A 19,989-nucleotide genomic window follows, 5' to 3' on the forward strand; every position below is an offset into this window, starting at 1 on the left:
TTTTCTTCGCCTTTGCATTTTTTACCTCTGCCCCATCCTCGTCCTCCCCTCCTCCATTTCTTCCTCAGTCTCTTCCTCTTCCTCGTCAACCTCCTTCGTCTGTTCCTCCACGCCCCTCCACCTCTTGCTCATCCGTTTCTTGAAACCCCCCACCCCCCCCCCCACCTCCTTCAGTTTCCCGTCCTTTTCCTACTCCAGCTCCTCCACCTCTTTCTCCCCCCTACACATCACAGCTAAGGGCTGTCATGCATAATGGTTAACTAACGGAACGTCAACTCTTTAATCTAGTTGTACACCGGGAGACAGTGACTCAGCTTAAGATATCCTGTGTGGAAGACTATGTTAAATCAAGGAGAAATTTTCTTCCAGTTAGCGAAGCTTCATAACGAATGGCTGAAATGTTTCGTCCATTGATTTCCTCCTAGCCCAGATGCGACTTCCGCCTCCAAAGTGTTCCGTAACCAGTAATGGCTCGTCATCAGTTACAGTCCAGTGGAAACCCATACCTGACCTTCCAAAAGGTCTGATTCGAGGTTATATCGTGATTGTCAACGATACAAAGACAACAGTCCTTCTTGGACCTTGTTTTACAAATACCACCGTGATTTCCAGCGGCTGTATCGAAGTGGCTGCTTTTACGGTGACAGGGTTGGGAAACAGCACGGGATGTCTCTCCATAGAAAAAGAGACAGAAACAGGTATATCAGTGTTTCTTGTCGCATATAACCATAACCCTTTTACTTCCAAATCGAAAGCAAAAAATGGAAAATTTGCTATGAAAACATATCAAGAAACAAACAGGACCACATTCAAGTAATTATCAATAGTTTTCATTTTTATTTGAACCAGGGTTTCATTACCACATGAAAGTATTGCTCAATAGCTTTCATTTCAGTGGTCTTACAATAGAGTTTTATCCACAAACGTAAAAGTTAGAACCACCTTGTACAGCATAATATATAGTACCACATGAAAGTACTACTCAATAGCTTTCATTTGAGTGATTTAATCTACAGATTCAAAAGTTAGAACCACCTTGTACAGTATAATAAACAGTACCACATAAAAGTATTGGTCAACATCAGTACAGTCTAAGTAGGATTTCACCCGTGAGTGAAACGGCAATCTCTTAACTTCGGCCAAACATGATAAGCCATTGTGAATGATTTATAAACTTTTCCAGGGGGTCGAGCCATATTTTATCACTAGCTTACAATTGGAAAACATTTCCACCTCCAACTGGATGATTTTTTTGCTTATTTATTCTCAACAGCCCTGGATCTTAACGAGACTGGCCCTCAGATCACTGCATCCATTAAGAGGTCATTGACATCAATCAAAGTCACATGGGATCTTAAGACAATCTCTGGTGTTAAAGGGGACATAAACGGATTTGAACTGGTGTACGAATTAGTGAAAGTGAATGGAAAACCCAGCGAAAATCCTGTGAGTACAAGGATTGTTGTTGGCAGCAATTACACCGAGTATCTCTTGACTGACCTTTCACCTTTCGCTCAGTACAAGATCAAAGTGGCAGCCCTGACGGCAGAGGGTACTGGGAAATTTAGTGATCCCGTGTATGGAGGTAGGTGCCTCATGTTGTCGTCAATACGCTCTCTAAAATGAGACTCATTGAACTTGTGTCGGAGTTTTAAAAGAGAAAATTAAGGGCTTTTTTAACAGGTCATGCTGTTATCATGGTAACATATAATGTCAAGAAAATGATCGTAACCCGTTTCTCAATTTTTGGCCATTTTTGGATGCAGTTATTGTAGCCTCAACTGGCAAACAGTGGTAGTATTGATCTATAATTGTACAAGCCCTTAAAAAAATGCTGAAACTGCTGAGAGCCACCTTAAGGTCTAGCTAAAATACTGCAAGAATCGCAAAAAATCATCTAACAGGAAACACTCTAAAATGGGTTATATGCCACATTTTATTTCTGATATTCAGCTAGTTGTCCTATTTCGGTCTCGCTATTCATTTCAATTTCCCGACATTGTCAAAATTTGATGTGAAAATGTTTCTGTGTTTTCATTTCAATGTTGGTTGACTTCATTCTAAAATCTCCGTGTTTTTGTTTTTCATCACTAACAGAGACCTGCACATGCGCAGAATATATCACGGTACCATCGCGACCCAGCGTACCAGGCTCAGAGCTTGACAGTATCGCTTCCGGGCTGACAAAAGTGATATCAAACCTTCTAATAGACACTTGTGGTGAGTGCGCGGAATACAACAAAACAAAGCTCGTCTACAGTAACGAGAGCCAATCAGATGAGTTTGTTTTCCCGGTGACAAAGACTTCATACGGACACAGTGCGTATAGCAAGTTTATACCGGTTATACAGGTTCCTGGAGTTGTCGTGGTAACGCGCAAAGGAGATTTGGGTATGATTTTAACCGAGGCAGCGAGTGATTCCGTTTTGCAGTCTTGGCCCATACCTGTTGTTACCATTTTAATGGCCATGTTAGCAGGAATTATCATGTGGATTTTGGTATGTATCATGTTTGCTCAATCTCTAGTAATTAGGTAGGCTTTCAGCTGAGTTATGAAGGTAATCCTTTATTGCTCTGCTTTTGCTTTGATTGGACGCAAACAACAAAAACAAAAATTAATATCTTAGAGTGTGAATTACACATTGTGTAAGCCACATAAAATCGTGCGCCAACTACGTAACCAAGCAGAGGCAACTTGGTCACGTGCACTTTCTCGTGTTTGGCGCCGACTACGTGTGTTTGCTTCGTGTCCTCATTGGTTAATTTCATTGTTCAGGTTTGTTGCGACCGATCATTTTTATTGCTTCGACACTTATTGGAAACACGCTCTAATGAATTAACCCGGTGGATTGTACTGGTCAATAGCACAAACGATTTTTTATATCACCAGCTTTGTCGACAAGCGAGAGTTTACCTGATAAAAATAGACATTATATATATTTTTTTAATATTGTAGAAAAAACTTATATAGTTTTAGACCCATGTTAAATTTCTAACGAGTTCTCACTGCAATTTTCTCACTGATTTTAAAGCTGTTGAACCGAGTATTAAAAAATGTCTAGGTGATGCGGCCTATAAATGTACTTTGACGTTTGTTAATTACCTAAATCAGTTAGATTTCATTTATGCTTTTTGTTTCAACAGGATTCCAGGGAAAACTCTGAACAATTTCCACATCAGTTTATTAAGGGAGTCGGCGAAGGATTTTGGTGGTCATTTATTTCCATGACAACAGTAGGGTAAATACATAGACAAAGCTGTTAAACTCTTGGTACCAGAATAGCGTAAAAATAAGTCTACAAAATAAAAATGTCTTGCACCAAGAACAAAATATCTCGCAGTAAAAGGAAATACGTCGCGCTTGCGGTAAATATTTTGCAGTAGCGTAAATACCTCAGGCGTGCTGCAGGGAATTTCTAGCTTTCTGTCCATGAGTTGAACAGTTATTCACCGAATATGGAAGCATTTTTTTGAGACGGAAATCTTGTGTAGGTGTCGATAGAGTTACCTCCAAAGAAGTTCAAAAGAATTAAAAAACTCTTCTAAAGGCAAGTGAGGACGACACTAAAGCATCACATTTTAAGGATTTTCGCTTATCATTTTTTTGTAGGTACGGTGACCTTTGTCCCAAGTCGGTGCCTGCAAAAATATTTGCCATGGTTTGGTTTGTAGTCGGACTTGTAATCTTCTCTGTGTTCATGGGCGCCCTAGCTTCGTTGCTGACCGTCACCACTGTCAAGCAGACAATTGGATCACCAAGTGGAACAGACAAAAAAACGGTAATGTAAATATAGACGTCACTGATCATTGCAAACTTTTTTAGAGAACGGACTATACAGTGTTTTCACACGACGTCACGGCAGCCACATCATGTGTTGGCGTCCCGAAACAATGAAACGGTGGTCATTTTGGTGTACCAAACCAATCCTGTGGGAGTTCAACTCTTTTCTTTTGTAGGCACTTTCTTTTTTCCCAATAAATTTGCATGGCTGCTGGCCACGTAACTCTATAACAACAATAACAACAACAATAATCTTTATCGACACTCATAAGGGCCTTTACAATTAAAGAATTAGCTAATTAGGAATGTTACTACCTATTGCAGGTGGCTGTTGTAGCTGATTCACCCGAGAAACGTGTTGCACTTGGAACTCTGAACGGCAAACTTACCGTTGGTAAGATTTCTTCAGAACCTAGCTTATCAGAATGATATATGATATCACGTTAGTAAACGGCTGCGAATGAAACCTGATAAATTATTACTTCGTAATTTACAGGTTTAAAAACGACCTTTAAAAACAAATTTCCGTACAAATAAACCAGGTCTCTTGAAAGCGTTACGTTACAAAGACCCTTTTGTCTAACTTCTCATGAATTGTTCTCTGTTTAAGGCAAAACATTGCCAGATGTGGAACATCTTGTCGAGGCTCTGAAAGACGGCACAGTTGAATCTATTTTGGTGGATATGTACACACCAGTCAAACGTAAGGACTTGTTTAATGGTTCTTGGTTTGAAGTCGCCATGCTTTTGGAGGCCGAGATATCTCACGGAGTTCTTCTACAAGGCAGTGCTGTTGGTTTGGCGGACGAACTGGAGAGAATGATCATAGCGCAGGACGTACAAACGAGTTATTTACAAGAAGAAAATGACAACCAGGAAGAAGAAGAGGTAAAGATTAGAACGCCACTGAGTTACGGAGCGTATGTACCCATTGCGTGCCTATGAGAAAAATCCCTGGAAGACGGCTACGTTTTAAGGCGCTTTTAAGTTTAAAGGGGTTCTGTTGACTCCAATTCTTTTAGAATAGACATCTTAACGTTGCCCTCTCGGTGGTTTAGTGATTTGGGATGTGAAAGTTTCCACAACACCTCAAACTGACTCCATCGTGAGACAATGAAATGAAGTTTCATCTTTCATTTTTCATCTTTCAATAATATGCGAGCTCTGAAGTTTAATCCTCAACCTACGGTTTTGTTTCGGAGCAGATATCTCAGGAAACAAAGATGTATACTTTTGTAAGTTGAAAAGAGTACATCTATGATTGGTGATACTAATGTTGACCACTTACTATTGCATTTCACAGTGTCGCTTTTACTAACACTCTGCAGATTTAAAATTTTAGCACGTCTATGAGACAACGTTATTTGTCTCACGAGACGCAAGATGAGTGTCTTGATTGCCCGTAATACAAACCTAACGCGGTTATCGCTTGTTCAGTTCGCTCGTGAAAGTAGCTTTGGATGAGTATCGGAGAACGAGGTGAACTGGGGCGATCACTGAGGAAACATTGGCGTAGAGTGGTCAAGATGTCGATCAAAGGCAACGACAAAACTTCATCCCAGTTAACTTGCATCTCTTAAACTCTAATGGTATTTACTTTACCCATATGTAACTCAGTCCTCGAATGTCTTCAATACAGGAAGACGTAGAGGAAGAGCCCGTGACCTTCTTTGAGCCCAGCAGTCCGTATTATCTTGCCACTATGTACGCCACTTTAGCTGGCCTAGCTGTGTTGCTGTGCTGTGGGATTTTGTATCAGGCCTTATATTACAAAAAGCTCTCTGGAACTAACAGTAAGTCGAGGGGACTTCAGCACAACCGAGGTTGCAACACTTCTTTAGGTTTCTACCCTCTAAAGAGGCTTGTTATAGATTTGATATTTGTAAATTTATTTTAATTTCTTGTGTGACAAAATTAGAATAAACTAAATTGAACTGCTTACAGCAGAAGCCTCTGCGAATGAGAGAGGTCGTTGTCCGCTAGACGGACCGTACTGTAGTCGCTAAGGGGCATTTGCTATCCAACACAAAACAACCTCGAGAGAGTGAGAGTGTTTTATTATCATCTTGAACAAAAAAGGTAAAATCCTCTCTCCTGTCCCCATTCAATCCCAACATGCCTTTTTCGTACATTCTTCGTACATTCTGAACTACTGCAACTCAGTAATTCATGTTGAGATAGCTTTTGATGACGTTTTGCAAACGCAGTGTGCACCCTTACTTAAGCCCCAGACAAGTTCTCGAAGAATCAAAACACATTCAGCCAGACGTTTTCGTCTGGCCTCGACCGTGCATCGATTCATACACTTTGCTTACTCACTTACCGTGCTACCCAAAGCAAATTCGATCCTTGCCGCGGTCGGCCACTGTATAAAACATGCCTTGCATGCTCTTTGAGATATAATCATGAAATGTAGCATTTTGCTTTTTAACTCTAGTCCAAGGGACATTATTTTCCTACTAACCTCTTTACAGGAATCAATCCTGACGCAGTCGCCCCTAAAAGCTCAATCACTAGAGCCAATATGGAGCCAGCCGTGGAGGAATTTTACATGTCCTTTAGTTCAACATACCAAGAGTTGCGGAGAAAGAGCAAGGCTGAATTAAAACAGCTAGCAAAATTGAAGCGACAAGGAAGCAGAGGCTTGATGTTTAACAACGGATTCTATGAATCTCAAGCATAACTTTGTCTAAATGCCAACATAAACATTCTCCATTTCGTTTGGCGACTTTGGCAGTAGTTTGAAGAATATTGATAAATATCTGAACTGATAACTGAACTCCTTTGAGGGGCCTGACAGTGTAACCACTAGCTCCAGAAAACTCTGCGCAAATTGATGAATGAAACTGTACGTTAACCATAGACTTCTAACAAGTTGTTGATCTAAGAGAGCTGCAAACTACAGAATCAGTAGGGTTGGGGTCATTTTGTAGTTTGAATACGTATGGGTTATTGACCAAGTGTGAGGTCAAGATGGCTAGATATTGGCCAAGTTCTTTTTTTGCGTGTTTATGGACCTCGACTCCGTCTCGGCCCATAAACTCGCAAAAAGAGAACGAGACCAATATCCAGCCATCTTGACCGAACAAGCTTGGTCGATGAAGGATTTATTATATGGCTTTCGGGGAATTTTTCTTGCGGGACACGGCGGGCAGTCCCGAGCGGCCAGGATAGCTCCATCTTGCCCGCTCGGGTAGCCAATCACAACGCAGGATTTGATTCATCTTGCCCGCTCACGGAGCTAGTCATATAATAACTAAACATTCATTCATTCAATTGGCAAAGAATTCGCTTGGGTGGCTTTGGTTGAAATAGTCGCACTGTGAAGACCCCTCTGTAAAGGGTATCTGAGAATCGTTCTGCAATTAGGATTTGCAGCGTGTTTTCCACACATATTTCAGTCTTTACTTGTATAGTAGCAGCAAACAGCATTGTAAAATAATTATTCAAGTAGAGTTCTAATCAATTGAGTAACAAAATGCTCATAATACGACAGTATTGACAAGAAGTAATGATAATTAGAGTTTAAGGTTACTGATGAAAAATTTCCTCCACGGAGGGGGAGGGGGGGGGGGGAGAGGGAACGGAGGAGGAGAAGGAGGAGGAAATATTCGATAATTATCCGAACAGTACCAATTGCTTCCCTGTTTCCTAAATATTGTGGACCATTCTCTGGCTGTCTCCTCAGTAAGACAAAAACAAACAGAGAAAAACAAAGAAACCAAAAAAACGTATTGCTTCTGCTCTGACTACACCCCCACCCCCCCGCTCTCCACACACTCACACTTTCCCCTTGGGAAGGTCTCGTTCACAAGCTAGATTTATTGATTAGCGATAGACTGGGTCTTATTCGTGTTAAGTAAATAGAGTTGCACATTGTACATTGTAAATAGAGTTGATGCCTTATGCAATGTTTTGAATTATAATGATGTAAATAATCACACTGAATTTGCGGCTAAGATCGCTTAGTTTTAACATTGCTCATTAGCACATTATAAAGTTTTAGATTGTGTAGTTACCGTTTATTGACGCATTAAAAACGATTCTGTATTTTTAGCTTTCGGTGGTTTTTACCAGTATTTTTACAGTTTAGGTATCCCTAAATTATTTTATGTTCATACTGAGATCAAGCTATTGAGATTGAGATTGAAGCGGCTTTTTTACATCATGGATTTTCATGGCAGTGTTTCAATTTTGTGATGTTGTTAAGGTGCTTTATGAGGTCGTAATCGACACGATACCACTATTAAATTAACGCATTGCATAACATAAAATTTTCTTTGTCGTAGATTAAACTCTCATGGAGATAACCATGGCGAGAGAGGTTCTCTTTCGCAACCCCACGAACTTTAGTTAAGCTCAGACGAAATATAACGAACATGCAGAAGTTGATTGTTGGTACTAGAGGTCTCCATTGGGATGTTCCCCCTTTCCGTGTTTCTTGTTATTCTCCCTTTTCTTTTCTGTCGAGCCAGTTCCAAAAGCTCTTTTCTATGTTTCTTTCTCAGCATTTCATAAATCTTTTGGAGCGAGTGACGGAAGTCCTCAACCAAGCTTTCCAGCTGTCTTCGGGTTTTCTCACGTTCTCTCAGGTTGACACCTGCAAAAGTAGAAATTCCCGCCACGTTAAAGGAGCTTTATGACGAGTCTTCCGTTTTGTATTCTGAGGTGGAAATGGGGTTTTAGGGAAGGGAGTTCAAGATACCGTAGGGGATTCCTGGGCATCCTCTCCCGGAAAATATTTAAAATTGAGATCCCCGCAAATGGGATTTCTGGCATTCTGAGGAAAAGTCAGCGTGTTATAATGTCTCATTGTTTTTTAATTTAGGGGGCTTGATAGAACCCCCCTAGATCCGCCCCGGGTTTACATAAAAATCCCTTCTAATCAAAAGAGTTGATCTAACATGGCCGATGTTTGACGTGATCCTCTTTTCCACCTGTTGAAGAGGAGGGATTCTAACATCGAGAGATGAAGTTTTAGGTTGATATCTACCCAAAAACTACGAGGCTCCTACATAAAACTTTTTTAGACCAGGAAAGTTGCACTTCGTTTCATGCTGGCGGCCATATTAGACTAAGATAGTCGTTGTTTGACATCATCCCTTTTTGAACCCGTGAAAGAGATGGGATTTTAATATCGCGAGATAAACTTCCAGGCGAGAGTAGACTGTCTTGATATAGAGACAAAAACTAGCAAGGTACTAGGAAAAACGTTATTAGACCTGAAATGTTGGATTTGGTTTCAAGATGGCGGCCATATTAGACTAACATGGTCGATGTTTGACATCATCCTCTTTTCCACCCGATGAAAAGATGGGATTCTAACATCGAGAGATGAGGTATTAGGTTACAGTTTCATTTCTTGATATTCACAAAAAACTACCAAGCCGCTACATAGAAAGTTATAAGACCAGAAAAGTTGCACTTCGTTTCAAGATGGCGGCCATATTAGACTAACATGCATGGCCGTTGTTTGACATCATCCTATTTTCAATCCGTGAAAGAGATGGGATTCTAATATCGAGAGATAAACTTCCAGGCGAGAGTAGACTGTCTTGAGGTAAAGATAAGAAGTAGGAAGGTGCTAAGGAAAACGTTATTAGACAGGAGATGTTGGACTTTGTCTCAAGATGGCAACCATATTAGATTAACATGGCCGTAAAAATGTTTGGACATCATCCTCTTTTCGACCCGTGAAAGAGACGGGATTCTAATATCGCGAGACGAAGTTCCAAGCGACAGTAGACTGTGTTAATATCAAGGCAGAAACTTGAAAGGTGCTAAGAATTACACCTGAGGTGTTGGACTTCGTTTCAAGATGGCGGCTATATTAGTCTAATGCGGCAGATGTTTGCATCATCCTCTTTTCCACCGGTTGAAGAGATGGGATTCTAACATCGAGAGATGAAGGTTTAGGTGACAGTTTTATAACTTGATATTCACAAAAAAAAAAAAAAAACTACCAAGTCACCACATAAAAGTTATTAGACCAGAAAAGTTGCACTTTGTTTCATGCTGGCGGCCATATTAGACTAAGGAGAGAGCCGTTGTTTGACATAATCCCCTTTTCAACCGTGAAAGAGATGGGATTCTAATATCGAGAGAAAGTTCCAGGCGAGAGTAGACTGCCTTGATGTAAAGACAAGAAGTAGGAAGGTGCTAAGGAAAACGTCATTAGACATGAGATGCTGGACTTTGTTTCATGATGGCGACCATATTAGACTAACATGGTCGATGTTTGACATCATCCTCTTTTCCACCCGATGAAAAGATGGGATTCTAACTAACATCGAGAGATGAAGTATTAGGTGACAGTTTCATATTTTGATATTCACATAAAAAAAACTATGGAGCCACTGCATAAAAAGTTGCTTGACGAGAAAAGTTGCACTTCGTTTCGAGATTGTGACCATATTAGACTAATGTGGCCGCTGCTTGACATCATCCTCTTTTCAACCCGTGAAAGGGATTTTAATATCGAGAGATGCAGTTCCATGTGATAATAGACTGTCTTGATATGACGACAAAAACTAGCAAGGTCCTACATTAAAAAATTCTAGATCTCAAAGGTTGCACTAGGTTTCATGATGGCGGAACATAACATGACATAAGTAATACATGGGCGAAGTTTGACATCATACTCCGTTTGACTCGTCGAAGCGATGGGATGCTAATCAAGAAAGATAGAGTTCCTATTGGCGGTAATATTATCCTGATATTCAGACAAAAACTAGCAACGTCCTACATAAAAAGTTAGTAGACGCCAAAGATTCCACTTGGTTTCAAGATGGCGGCCGCGTCAGATTATCATGGCCGATTTTTTACATCATACTCTTTTCGACCCGAATTGAAAGAGGTGCCAGAAAAGGCTGTCCCCTTTCCCCTTACATCTTTTTGCTCTGTGTAGAAATATCAGCGGATAGAATTAGGACAAACAAAGATATAAAGGGAATTTGTATCAAAGGAAACGAAATTAAAATTAGCCAATATGCCGACGACACCTCACTTATCCTTAATGACTCGGAAAAATCTCTTACGGTCGCTCTGCATGATTTAGAACTGTTTAGCACTATATCTGGCCTGAAATTCAATAACAAGAAAACAGAGGCCATTTTGGATTGGCTCTTACACTGAAAGCGGAACCAAGCGACAGCCGGAAATACGTCTGCGTTCGCAGGCTACTCTTACACTGGCCGTGAAGATCAGCTCAGTCCCGAAAAGAATTTAAAATGGGTCAAAGACAAAGTAAAGTCTTTAGGTGTGTGGATATCAACAAACCCAACAATAAGTATAAATAAAAACTATAGTGAAAAATTAGAAACGATTCGGAGTTGTTTAAACTGCTGGGAATACCGCCGCCTAACCCTCCTGGGAACAATTGTTGCGCTTAAAAGCCTAATCGCCTCACAGCTTGTATATATGCTCTCTCCTTAAAATGTTTCTTCGCTTCATTTTTACAAAACCGGATTCGGTTTTAACCTCTGGGGAGCCAGTTTCATGTTGGAAGCTCAAGACATTTATTTTGAGGCGCTTATATTATTTGGACCTGTGGAACTTTTTCTGGGAACAAGGAAATGATTACGCAAAATTATCAGACTCACTTCTGAAAACGTTACTTTTCCACAAAGTTCCAAAAGCAATAAATTAAACAGCAGTAAGGCTCAACTGAATCACCACCCGCTGAGGCTGATAGCATTCAAGACCTTGTCAATTCTTTCAGGGTTATACTCCCTGCTAGGTCACCGAAAATGGTTGCCTCTCTCAATAACCTCCTAATCTCATGTCCTAGTGATTTACAGGACAGGAGACGAAGACACTCAGGGCGGATGACATTGCCACATGACGTCATCGAGCAAAGAAACGCAAAAAGATTCGATAATACTGATTACTGTTAATAACTTTGCTGTTAGATTTAAATGTAAGAATTATTACAAAAGGAAAATACCAACGTTTTAAGTTTGTCCTTCTTTTGAAGAATAGCACTTGATACAGCACCCCACAGACCAAGAACAGGCCCAACGCTCCCAGACTGGCATACAAGATGTGCTGGAAGAATGGACTGCTTGGATCGAAGAACAGAGATTCGTTTGATTCCACTTCCGCTGGACCCTGTTCGAAAATATAAAATGTTTGGCATGGCAAGTTCTCTCTTTAGGTTAAGTCTCCGTATGAGCCAGGTGGCCCATCAGGCCGAAGCTTATCTCCGGTTTCAGTAGTATAAATCGACTGGGAGTATTTCTACTCCCTCCCGCCCCCCACCCTGGATGGGATGCTGGTCCATCGCAAGGTAACCCAATGTCAATACATCTGGGTGGAGAGGCCATGTGAGAGTAAAGCGTCTTGCCCAAGAACACAATACATGCTTTATCAATTATCTGAAACATTTCAAATTATCACAGCAGACCATGAATTTTAAGTTTCAGGAGTCCAACCCGTAACATGTCTTGTTCTTTGAACTCGTGATGCTGGGGTTAAATCAAGCTTGTGATCGGATGAAGGGCTAGAATCCAGAATCGCTGACCGGTATTCTTGCACACTACCACCTTGCTTCACGCACACCTCTTCTCAATAATACAAACAAATAATGGGCTAAAAAGTATTCCTCAAAGTCGCCCGAAACGCACAAGCTTCTGAAGATTTTCCGTTCCTTCATGAAATGTTTCGGACTTTAAGTCCCCTTTGCTGGGTTTCTTGAGTCACTCTGAAAAATCTAACCGATTACCGTAAAATGGTGGATATTCGCGTATAGATCTGCGCCTGAGTTTGATGTACGCACGCTGTAGAGGGAAACACTGTGACAGGCATGTACCCTACCCAAGAATATAAACGCAATGAAACGCCCCTCCCCCCAGGGGGAGTGTTTTGGTGGTGTAAGAAGACATTCTGTAAAGAACAACAAAATCAGTGTTACCTCTTCAGTGTCGCTGTCCGTAAGAAATTTACTTTGCACGTTGTTGTTCGCAATCATCTCTTCCAAGGTGGAGGCGAGTTTTAAGGCGTCGCCTTGGAGAATTACGCCGTGGAACACTTCTGTCTTTAGCAACGCCGCAATTTCGAACCAAGAGCCGTTGAACAAATCTCTCCGTTTTACAGGGAGGTACATGTCAACAAGAATATAGTCAACCTCGCCTTCCTTTAGCGACTGAGCTAATCTTTCAACGGTTGGATATGTTTCAGCTAAAAGTCAATTAAGAATTAAATGACTGAGGGTACAATCAGAGAGAGAGAGAGAGAGAGAAATATATAAATACCTTTATTTACCCTCGGCTGTGTTTATAGGACAAAGGCTAGTGGGGCCGAGCAAACAACTGAAACAAATAATTCAAATTGAAAATAATATTGTTAAGAATCCCAACTGGCCTGAGGCAAACCAAATGGGTATTTACATGCGTGGCCGGGGATTTGAACTCGGGGTTGCCTAGAAACAAATCCAGGTAGTGGTCAGAGTAGGGCTCGATCCCGGGACCACCGGATTGCAAGTCCGACGCACTGACCGAGGACGCCACTGTCAAGGACGCCGCATCAGCCTTAGCTGGTTTTCATGGTGGGAAGAAAACCAGAGTACCCGGAGAAAAACCCTCGGAAAAAGGCAAGAACCAACAAAAAATTCACATTGATGGGAGGGGAAAGCTTTCACCACTGCTCCACCCCTGCTCCCCTTCCGGGACTTCCCTATAACAATAGTGACATAATGGACCTTCGCTTAGATTATACACAGTGCCCACAGCTCCGCGGCCGGCTACTGGCAGCATGCTGCGCTTGAAATAGTGGAACATAATCATTCAATAATCGGCTCAACTTGATTCAAGTGGTTAAAGTCCGGACTTTTGTACATTGCGAGATACCTCTGGGATCGGACGACTGAGTGCAGTCAAGACACAATGATCTAAATCATCGTCTTGTGGTATAGTCCGCTGCTACACCTTGTTTTGTCACATTTTGTGATAACAAAACGTGACAATTAAGTGCATCAAGTATTAAAAAGCGCGACGAAATCATTTTAGAGCGACTAAACATGCTTTCTTCTAGGAAAGTGTTTTAGTAACGTACGCTTAATTGACTCAGTTCCAAAAAGAAGTACCATACAATATATTTCTTCGATATTTCAACAAAACTATAATTAATACACTGCAATGAAAAAAGATCAAAAACAAAAGGTCAATTAACGATTAGCAGGGGAGACTACAGAAGAAATACTCGACACCACCAAGAAACACACCATCCCAGCTCCTCCCACAACTCTTTCGGCCGGGGACCAGGGTTGGCGCAGTGGTGGGAGCCCTCGCCTCCCACCAGTGTGGGCTGGGTTCGATTCCGACCCGGTGCAATTTGTGGTTTGAGTTTGTTGTTGGTTCTCGCCTCTCTCCGAGCGTTTTTCTCCGGGTTCTCCGGTTTTCCGTCCTCCACAAAAACCAGCATCTCCAAATTCTAATTCGACCAGGCTAGAGGACCTGCATGAACGCCGGCTAAGGCTGATGTAGCTTCCTCTCTGAACATTGTACTTTATGTAGGTTACTGATACAGTAAGTCTTGAGAAAGAGAATGTCAGTGTGGGTTCCTACACAAGAACAAAAGCCTCATACTTAATTTTAACTTGTTGCTCAGAGATCCTAAAGCTAGCTTTTCCTCTGAAGAGTTAGCGATTGCTGCTGCCTGCGAATGGAAACAATTAGCAAATTGTAAACAACTTTAACAGCAATATAAATACAGTTATCACGTGTGCTACGGTCCATTTTTACCTCTCGTGCAATTTGGTATTTTCCTCTGTTCTTATAAGTGGCGGAAGAAGAAGAAAGGACAGAGAAAAAATTTTTGAACACTTCGTTATGACCACTCTGGCCGCAATATTAACTCACTTAGTGACTACAAAGTCGCCAAGACCGAGCTACGCGCAGCGTGATTTTGACCAACCTTGGGTCGATTTCCAGGAACTTGGGCAATATTTCCCAGTTCTAAAGACTCTAAACTAATTCAATAAGACTTTGGTTTTAAGTAAACTGGACAGAGGAAAAATTTTTAAACGCTTGGTTATCAGCAGTCTGGCCGAAATATTGCCCCTCTTTAATCCATTTAGGGACTAGAAAGTTGCCCAGACCGCGCTACGCGCAGCGTGAGTTTAACCAACTTTGGGTTGATTTCCTGCAACTTCGGCGATATTTCCCAGTCCTAGGGACTCTAAACTAATTCCAGAAGACTTTGGTTTTAAGTGAAATGGACAGAGGAAAAATTTTTGAACGCTTCCTTCTGAGAAGTCTGGCCGAAATATTAACTCACTTAGTGACTAGAAGGTCGCCCAGACCGGGCTACGCGCAGCGTGATTTTGACCAACTTCGGGTCGATCTCCTGGACCTTGGGCGATATTTTCAAGTCCTAAGGACCCTAAATTAATTCAAGAAGACTTTGGTTTGAAGTAAAATGAACAGAGGAAAAATTTTTGAACCCTTACTTCTGAGCAGTCTTGCCGAAATATTAACTCACTTAGTGACTAGAAAGTCGACGAGACCGGGCTACGCGCAGCGTGATTTTCACCAACTTTGGGTCGATTTCCAGGAACTTGGGCAATATTTCTCAGTCCTAGGGACTCTAAAGCAATTCGATAAGACTTTGGTTTTCAGTGAAATGGACACAGAAAAATTTTTTGAACGTTTGGTTATGAGCAGTCTGGCCGAAATATAGCCCCTCTTTAACTCACTTAGTGACTAGAAAGTCGCCGAGACCGGGCTACGCGCAGCGTCATTTTGACTATCTTTCGGTCGATTTCCAGGAACTTGGGCGAAATTTCCCAGTCTTATGGACTCTAAACTAATTCCAGAAGACTTTGGTTTTAAGTGAAATAGACAGAAGAAAAATTTTTGAACGCCCACTTATGAGCAGTCTGGCCGAAATATTAACTCACTTAGTGACTAGAAAGTCGACGAGACCGGGCTATGCGCAGCGTGATTTTGACTATCTTTCGGTCGATTTCCAGGAACTTGGGCGATATTTCCCAGTCTTAGGGACTCTAAACTAATTCCAGAAGACTTTGGTTTTCAGTGAAAGAGACAGAGGAAAAATATTTCAACGCCTACTTATGAGCAGTCTGGCCGAAATATTAACTCACTTAGTAACTAGAAAGTCGCCGAGACCGGGCTACGCCCAGCGTGACTTTGACCAACTTTGGGTCCATTTCCAGGAACTTGGGCGATATTTCCCAGTCCTAGGGACTCTAAACTAATTCCAGAAGACTTTGGTTTTCAGTGAAATGGACAGACGAAAAATTTCTAAACGCTTGGTTATTAGCAGTCTGGCCGAGTTATAGCCCTCTTTCACTCACTTAATGACTAAAAAGTCGCCGAGACCGGGCTACGCGCAGCGTGACTTTGACCAACTTTGGGTTGATTTACAGGATTTTTGGCAATATATCCCAGTCATAAAGACTCTAAACTAACTCGAGAAGATTTTCGTTTTCAGTGAAGTAAAGAGAGGAAAAATTTTTGAACGCTTCGTTATGAGCAGTCTGGCCGAGAAATAGCCCCTCTTTAACTCACTTAGTGACTAGAAAGTCGCCGAGACCGGGCTACGCCCAGCGTGATTTTCACTATCTTTCGGTCGATTTCAAGGAACTTGGGCGATATTTCCCAGTCTTAGGGACTCTAAACTAATTCCAGAAGCCTTTGGTTTTTAGTGAAATAGACAGAGGAAAAAGTTTTGAAGGCCTACTTATGAGCAGTCTGGCCGAAATATTAACTGACTTAGTGACTAGAAAGTCGCCGAGACCGGGCTACGCGCAGCGTGACTTTGACCAACTTTGGGTTGATTTACAGGAGTTTTGGCAATATATCCCAGTCATAAAGACTCTAAACTAACTCGAGAAGATTTTCGTTTTTAGTGAAATAAAGAGAGGAAAAATTTTTGAACGCTTCGTTATAAGCAGTCTGGCCGAGATATAGCCCCTCTTTAACTCAGTTAGTGACTAGAAAGTCGTCGAGAGCGGGCTACGCGCAGCGTGATTTTCACCAACTTTGGGTCGATTTCCAGGAACTTGGGCGATATTTCCCAGTCCTAGGGACTCTAAACTAATTCCAGAAGACTTTGGTTTTCAGTGAAATGGACAGAGGAAAAATTTTTGAACGCTTACTTATGAGTAGTCTGGCCGAAATATTAACTTATTTAGTGACTAGAAAGTCGCCGAGACCACGCTACGCGCAGCGTGAATTTTGACCAACTTAGGGTCCATTTCCAGGAGCTTGGGCGATATTTCCCAGTCCTAGGGACTCTAAACTAATTCCAGAAGACTTTGGTTTTCAGTGAAATGGACAGAGGAAAAATTTTTGAACGCTTACTTATGAGTAGTCTGGCCGAAATATTAACTTATTTAGTGACTAGAAAGTCGCCGAGACCGCGCTACGCGCGGCGTGAATTTTGACCAACTTAGGGTCCATTTCCAGGAGCTTGGGCGATATTTCCCAGTCCTAGGGACTCTAAACTAATTCCAGAAGACTTTGGTTTTAAGTGAAATGGACAGAGGAAAAATGTTTGAACGCTTACTTATGAGCAGTCTGGCCCAAATTTTCACTCACTTAGTGACTAGAAAGTCGCCGAGAGCGGGCTACGCGCAGGGTTATTTTGACCAACTTTGGGTCGATTTCCAGGAACTTGGGTGATATTTCCCAGTCCTAGGGACTCTAAACTAATTCAAGAAGACTTTGGTTTTAAGTGAAATGGACAGAGGGAAAATGTTTGAACGCTTACTTCTGAGCAGTCTGGCCGAAATATTAACTCACTTAGTGACTAGAAAGTCGCGGAGACCGGGCTACGCGCATCGTGATTTTGACCAATTTTGGGTCGATTTCCTGGAACTTGGGTGATATTTCCCAGTCCTAGGGACTCTAAACTAATTCCAGAAGACTTTGGTTTTCAGTGAAATGGCCAGAGGGAAAATGTTTGAACGCTTACTTCTGAGCAGTCTGGCCGAAATATTAACTCACTTAGTGACTAGAAAGTCGCGGAGACCGGGCTACGCGCAGCGTGATTTTGACCAACTTTGGGTCGATTTCCTGGAACTTGGGTGATATTTCCCAGTCCTAGGGACTCTAAACTAATTCCAGAAGACTTTGGTTTTCAGTGAAATGGACAGAGGAAAAATTTTTGAACGCTTCGTTATGAGCAGTCTGGCCGAGATATAGCCCCTCTTTAACTCAGTTAGTGACTAGAAAGTCGTCGAGAGCGGGCTACGCGCAGCGTCATTTTGAGCAACTTTGGGTCGACTTCCAGGAGCTTGCGCGATATTTCCCAGTCTTAGGAACTCTAAACTAATTCCAGAAGACTTTGGTTTTAAGTGAAATGGACAGAGGAAACATTTTTGAACGCTTACTTATGAGCAGTCTGGCCCAAATTTTCACTCACTTAGTGACTAGAAAGTCGCTGAGACCGGGCTACGCGCAGCGTGATTTTGACCAACTTAGGGTCCATTTCCAGGAGCTTGGGCGATATTTCCCAGTCCTAGGGACTCTAAACTAATTCCAGAAGCCTTTGGTTTTGAGTGAAATGGACAGAGGGAAAATTTTTGAACCCTTACTTATGAGCAGTCTGGCCGAAATATTAACTCACTTAGTGACTAGAAAGTCGCCGAGATCGGGCTACGCGCAGCGTCATTTGGACCAACTTTGCCTCGATTTTCTGGAACTTGGGTGATATTTCCCAGCCCTAGGGACTCTAAACTAATTCCAGAAGACTTTGGTTTTCAGTGAAATGGACAGAGGGAAAATTTTTGAACCCTTACTTATGAGCAGTCTGGCCGAACTATTAACTCACTTAGTGACTAGAAAGTCGCCGAGATCGGGCTACGCGCAGCGTCATTTCGACCAACTTTGGATCCATTTCCAGGAACTTGGGTGATATTTCCCAGTCCTAGGGACTCTAAACTAATTCCAGAAGACTTTGGTTTTAAGTGAAATGGACAGAGGACAAATGTTTGAACGCTTACTTTTGAGCAGGCTGGCCGAAATATTAACTCACTTAGTGACTAGAAAGTCGCGGAGACCGGGCTACGCGCAGCGTGATTTTGACCAACTTTGGGTCGATTTCCAGGAACTTGGGTGATATTTCCCAGTCCTAGGGACTCTAAACTAATTCCAGAAGACTTTGGTTTTCAGTGAAATGGACAGAGGAAAAATTTTTGAACGCCTACTTATGAGGACTCTGGCCGAAATTTTAACTCTCTTAGTGACTAGAAAGTCGCCGAGACCGCGCTACGCGCAGCGTGATTTTCACCAACTTTGGGTCGATTTCCAGGAACTTGGGTGATATTTCCCAGTCCTAGGGACTCTAAACTAATTCCAGAAGACTTTGGTTTTAAGTGAAATAGGCAGAGGAAAAATTTTTGAACGCTTACTTATAAGCAGGCTGGCCGAAATATTAACTCACTTAGTGACTAGAAAGTCGCCGAGACCGCGCTACGCGCAGCGTGATTTTGACTATCTTTCGGTCGATTTCCAGGAACTTGGGCGATATTTCCCAGTCCTAGAGACTCTAAACTAATTCCAGAAGACTTTGGTTTTCAGTGAAATAGACAGAGGAAAAAGTTTTGAACGCCTACTTATGAGGATTGTGGCCGAAATTTTCACTCACTTAGTGACTAGAAGGTCGCCGAGACCGGGCTACGCGCAGCGTGATTTTGACCAACTTTGGGTCCATTTCCAGGACCTTGGGTGATATTTCCCAGTCCTAGGGACTCTAAACTAATTCCAGAAGACTTTGGTTTTCAGTAAAATGGACAGAAGAAAAATATTTGAACGCTTACTTCTGAGCAGTCTGGCCGAAATATTAACTCACTTAGTGACTAGAAAGTCGCGGAGACCGGGCTACGCGCAGCGTGATTTTGACCAACTTTGGGTCCATTTCCTGGAACTTGGGTGATATTTCCCAGTCCTTGGGATTCTAAACTAATTCCAGAAGGCTTTGGTTTTAAGTGAAATAGACAGAGGAAAAATTTTTGAACGCTTACTTATAAGCAGTCTGGCCGAAATATTAACTCACTTAGTGACTAGAAAGTCGCGGAGACCGGGCTACGCGCAGCGTGATTTTGACCAACTTTGGGTCCATTTCCTGGAACTTGGGCAATATTTCCCAGTCTTAGGGACTCTAAACTAATTCCAGAAGACTTTGGTTTTAAGTGAAATAGACAGAGGAAAAATATTTGAACGCTTACTTATAAGCAGGCTGGCCGA

The 19,989-nt window shown here is 42.0% G+C and overlaps 2 protein-coding genes across 2 annotated transcripts in view; one reads left to right on the forward strand and one right to left on the reverse strand.

Annotated features, from left to right (window-relative positions):
• LOC110069395 (uncharacterized) overlaps positions 1-7,345 on the forward strand; it is a 31,643-nt gene extending 24,298 nt beyond the window's left edge. The window contains exons 23-31 of the mRNA XM_089287372.1: positions 426-698; positions 1,274-1,585; positions 2,098-2,498; positions 3,145-3,239; positions 3,611-3,779; positions 4,106-4,175; positions 4,392-4,669; positions 5,421-5,574; positions 6,256-7,345. Of these exons, the coding sequence (XP_089143498.1) occupies positions 426-698; positions 1,274-1,585; positions 2,098-2,498; positions 3,145-3,239; positions 3,611-3,779; positions 4,106-4,175; positions 4,392-4,669; positions 5,421-5,574; positions 6,256-6,464 (1,961 nt within the window). The 3' untranslated portion in view covers positions 6,465-7,345. The remainder of the gene's footprint in view (positions 1-425; positions 699-1,273; positions 1,586-2,097; positions 2,499-3,144; positions 3,240-3,610; positions 3,780-4,105; positions 4,176-4,391; positions 4,670-5,420; positions 5,575-6,255) is intronic.
• A 238-nt stretch (positions 7,346-7,583) lies between these two features.
• The window catches only part of LOC110069394 (uncharacterized), a 28,901-nt gene continuing 16,495 nt past the window's right edge, over positions 7,584-19,989 (reverse strand). The window contains exons 9-12 of the mRNA XM_020776922.2: positions 14,365-14,434; positions 12,693-12,958; positions 11,731-11,890; positions 7,584-8,381 (exon numbers count right to left, since the gene is read on the reverse strand). Of these exons, the coding sequence (XP_020632581.2) occupies positions 8,131-8,381; positions 11,731-11,890; positions 12,693-12,958; positions 14,365-14,434 (747 nt within the window). The 3' untranslated portion in view covers positions 7,584-8,130. The remainder of the gene's footprint in view (positions 8,382-11,730; positions 11,891-12,692; positions 12,959-14,364; positions 14,435-19,989) is intronic.

This window comes from Orbicella faveolata, unplaced genomic scaffold (assembly GCF_042242905.1).
Source record: "Orbicella faveolata isolate gen_17 unplaced genomic scaffold, um_ofav_v1 contig_14, whole genome shotgun sequence".
NCBI classification, from domain to species: Eukaryota; Metazoa; Cnidaria; class Anthozoa; order Scleractinia; family Merulinidae; genus Orbicella; species Orbicella faveolata.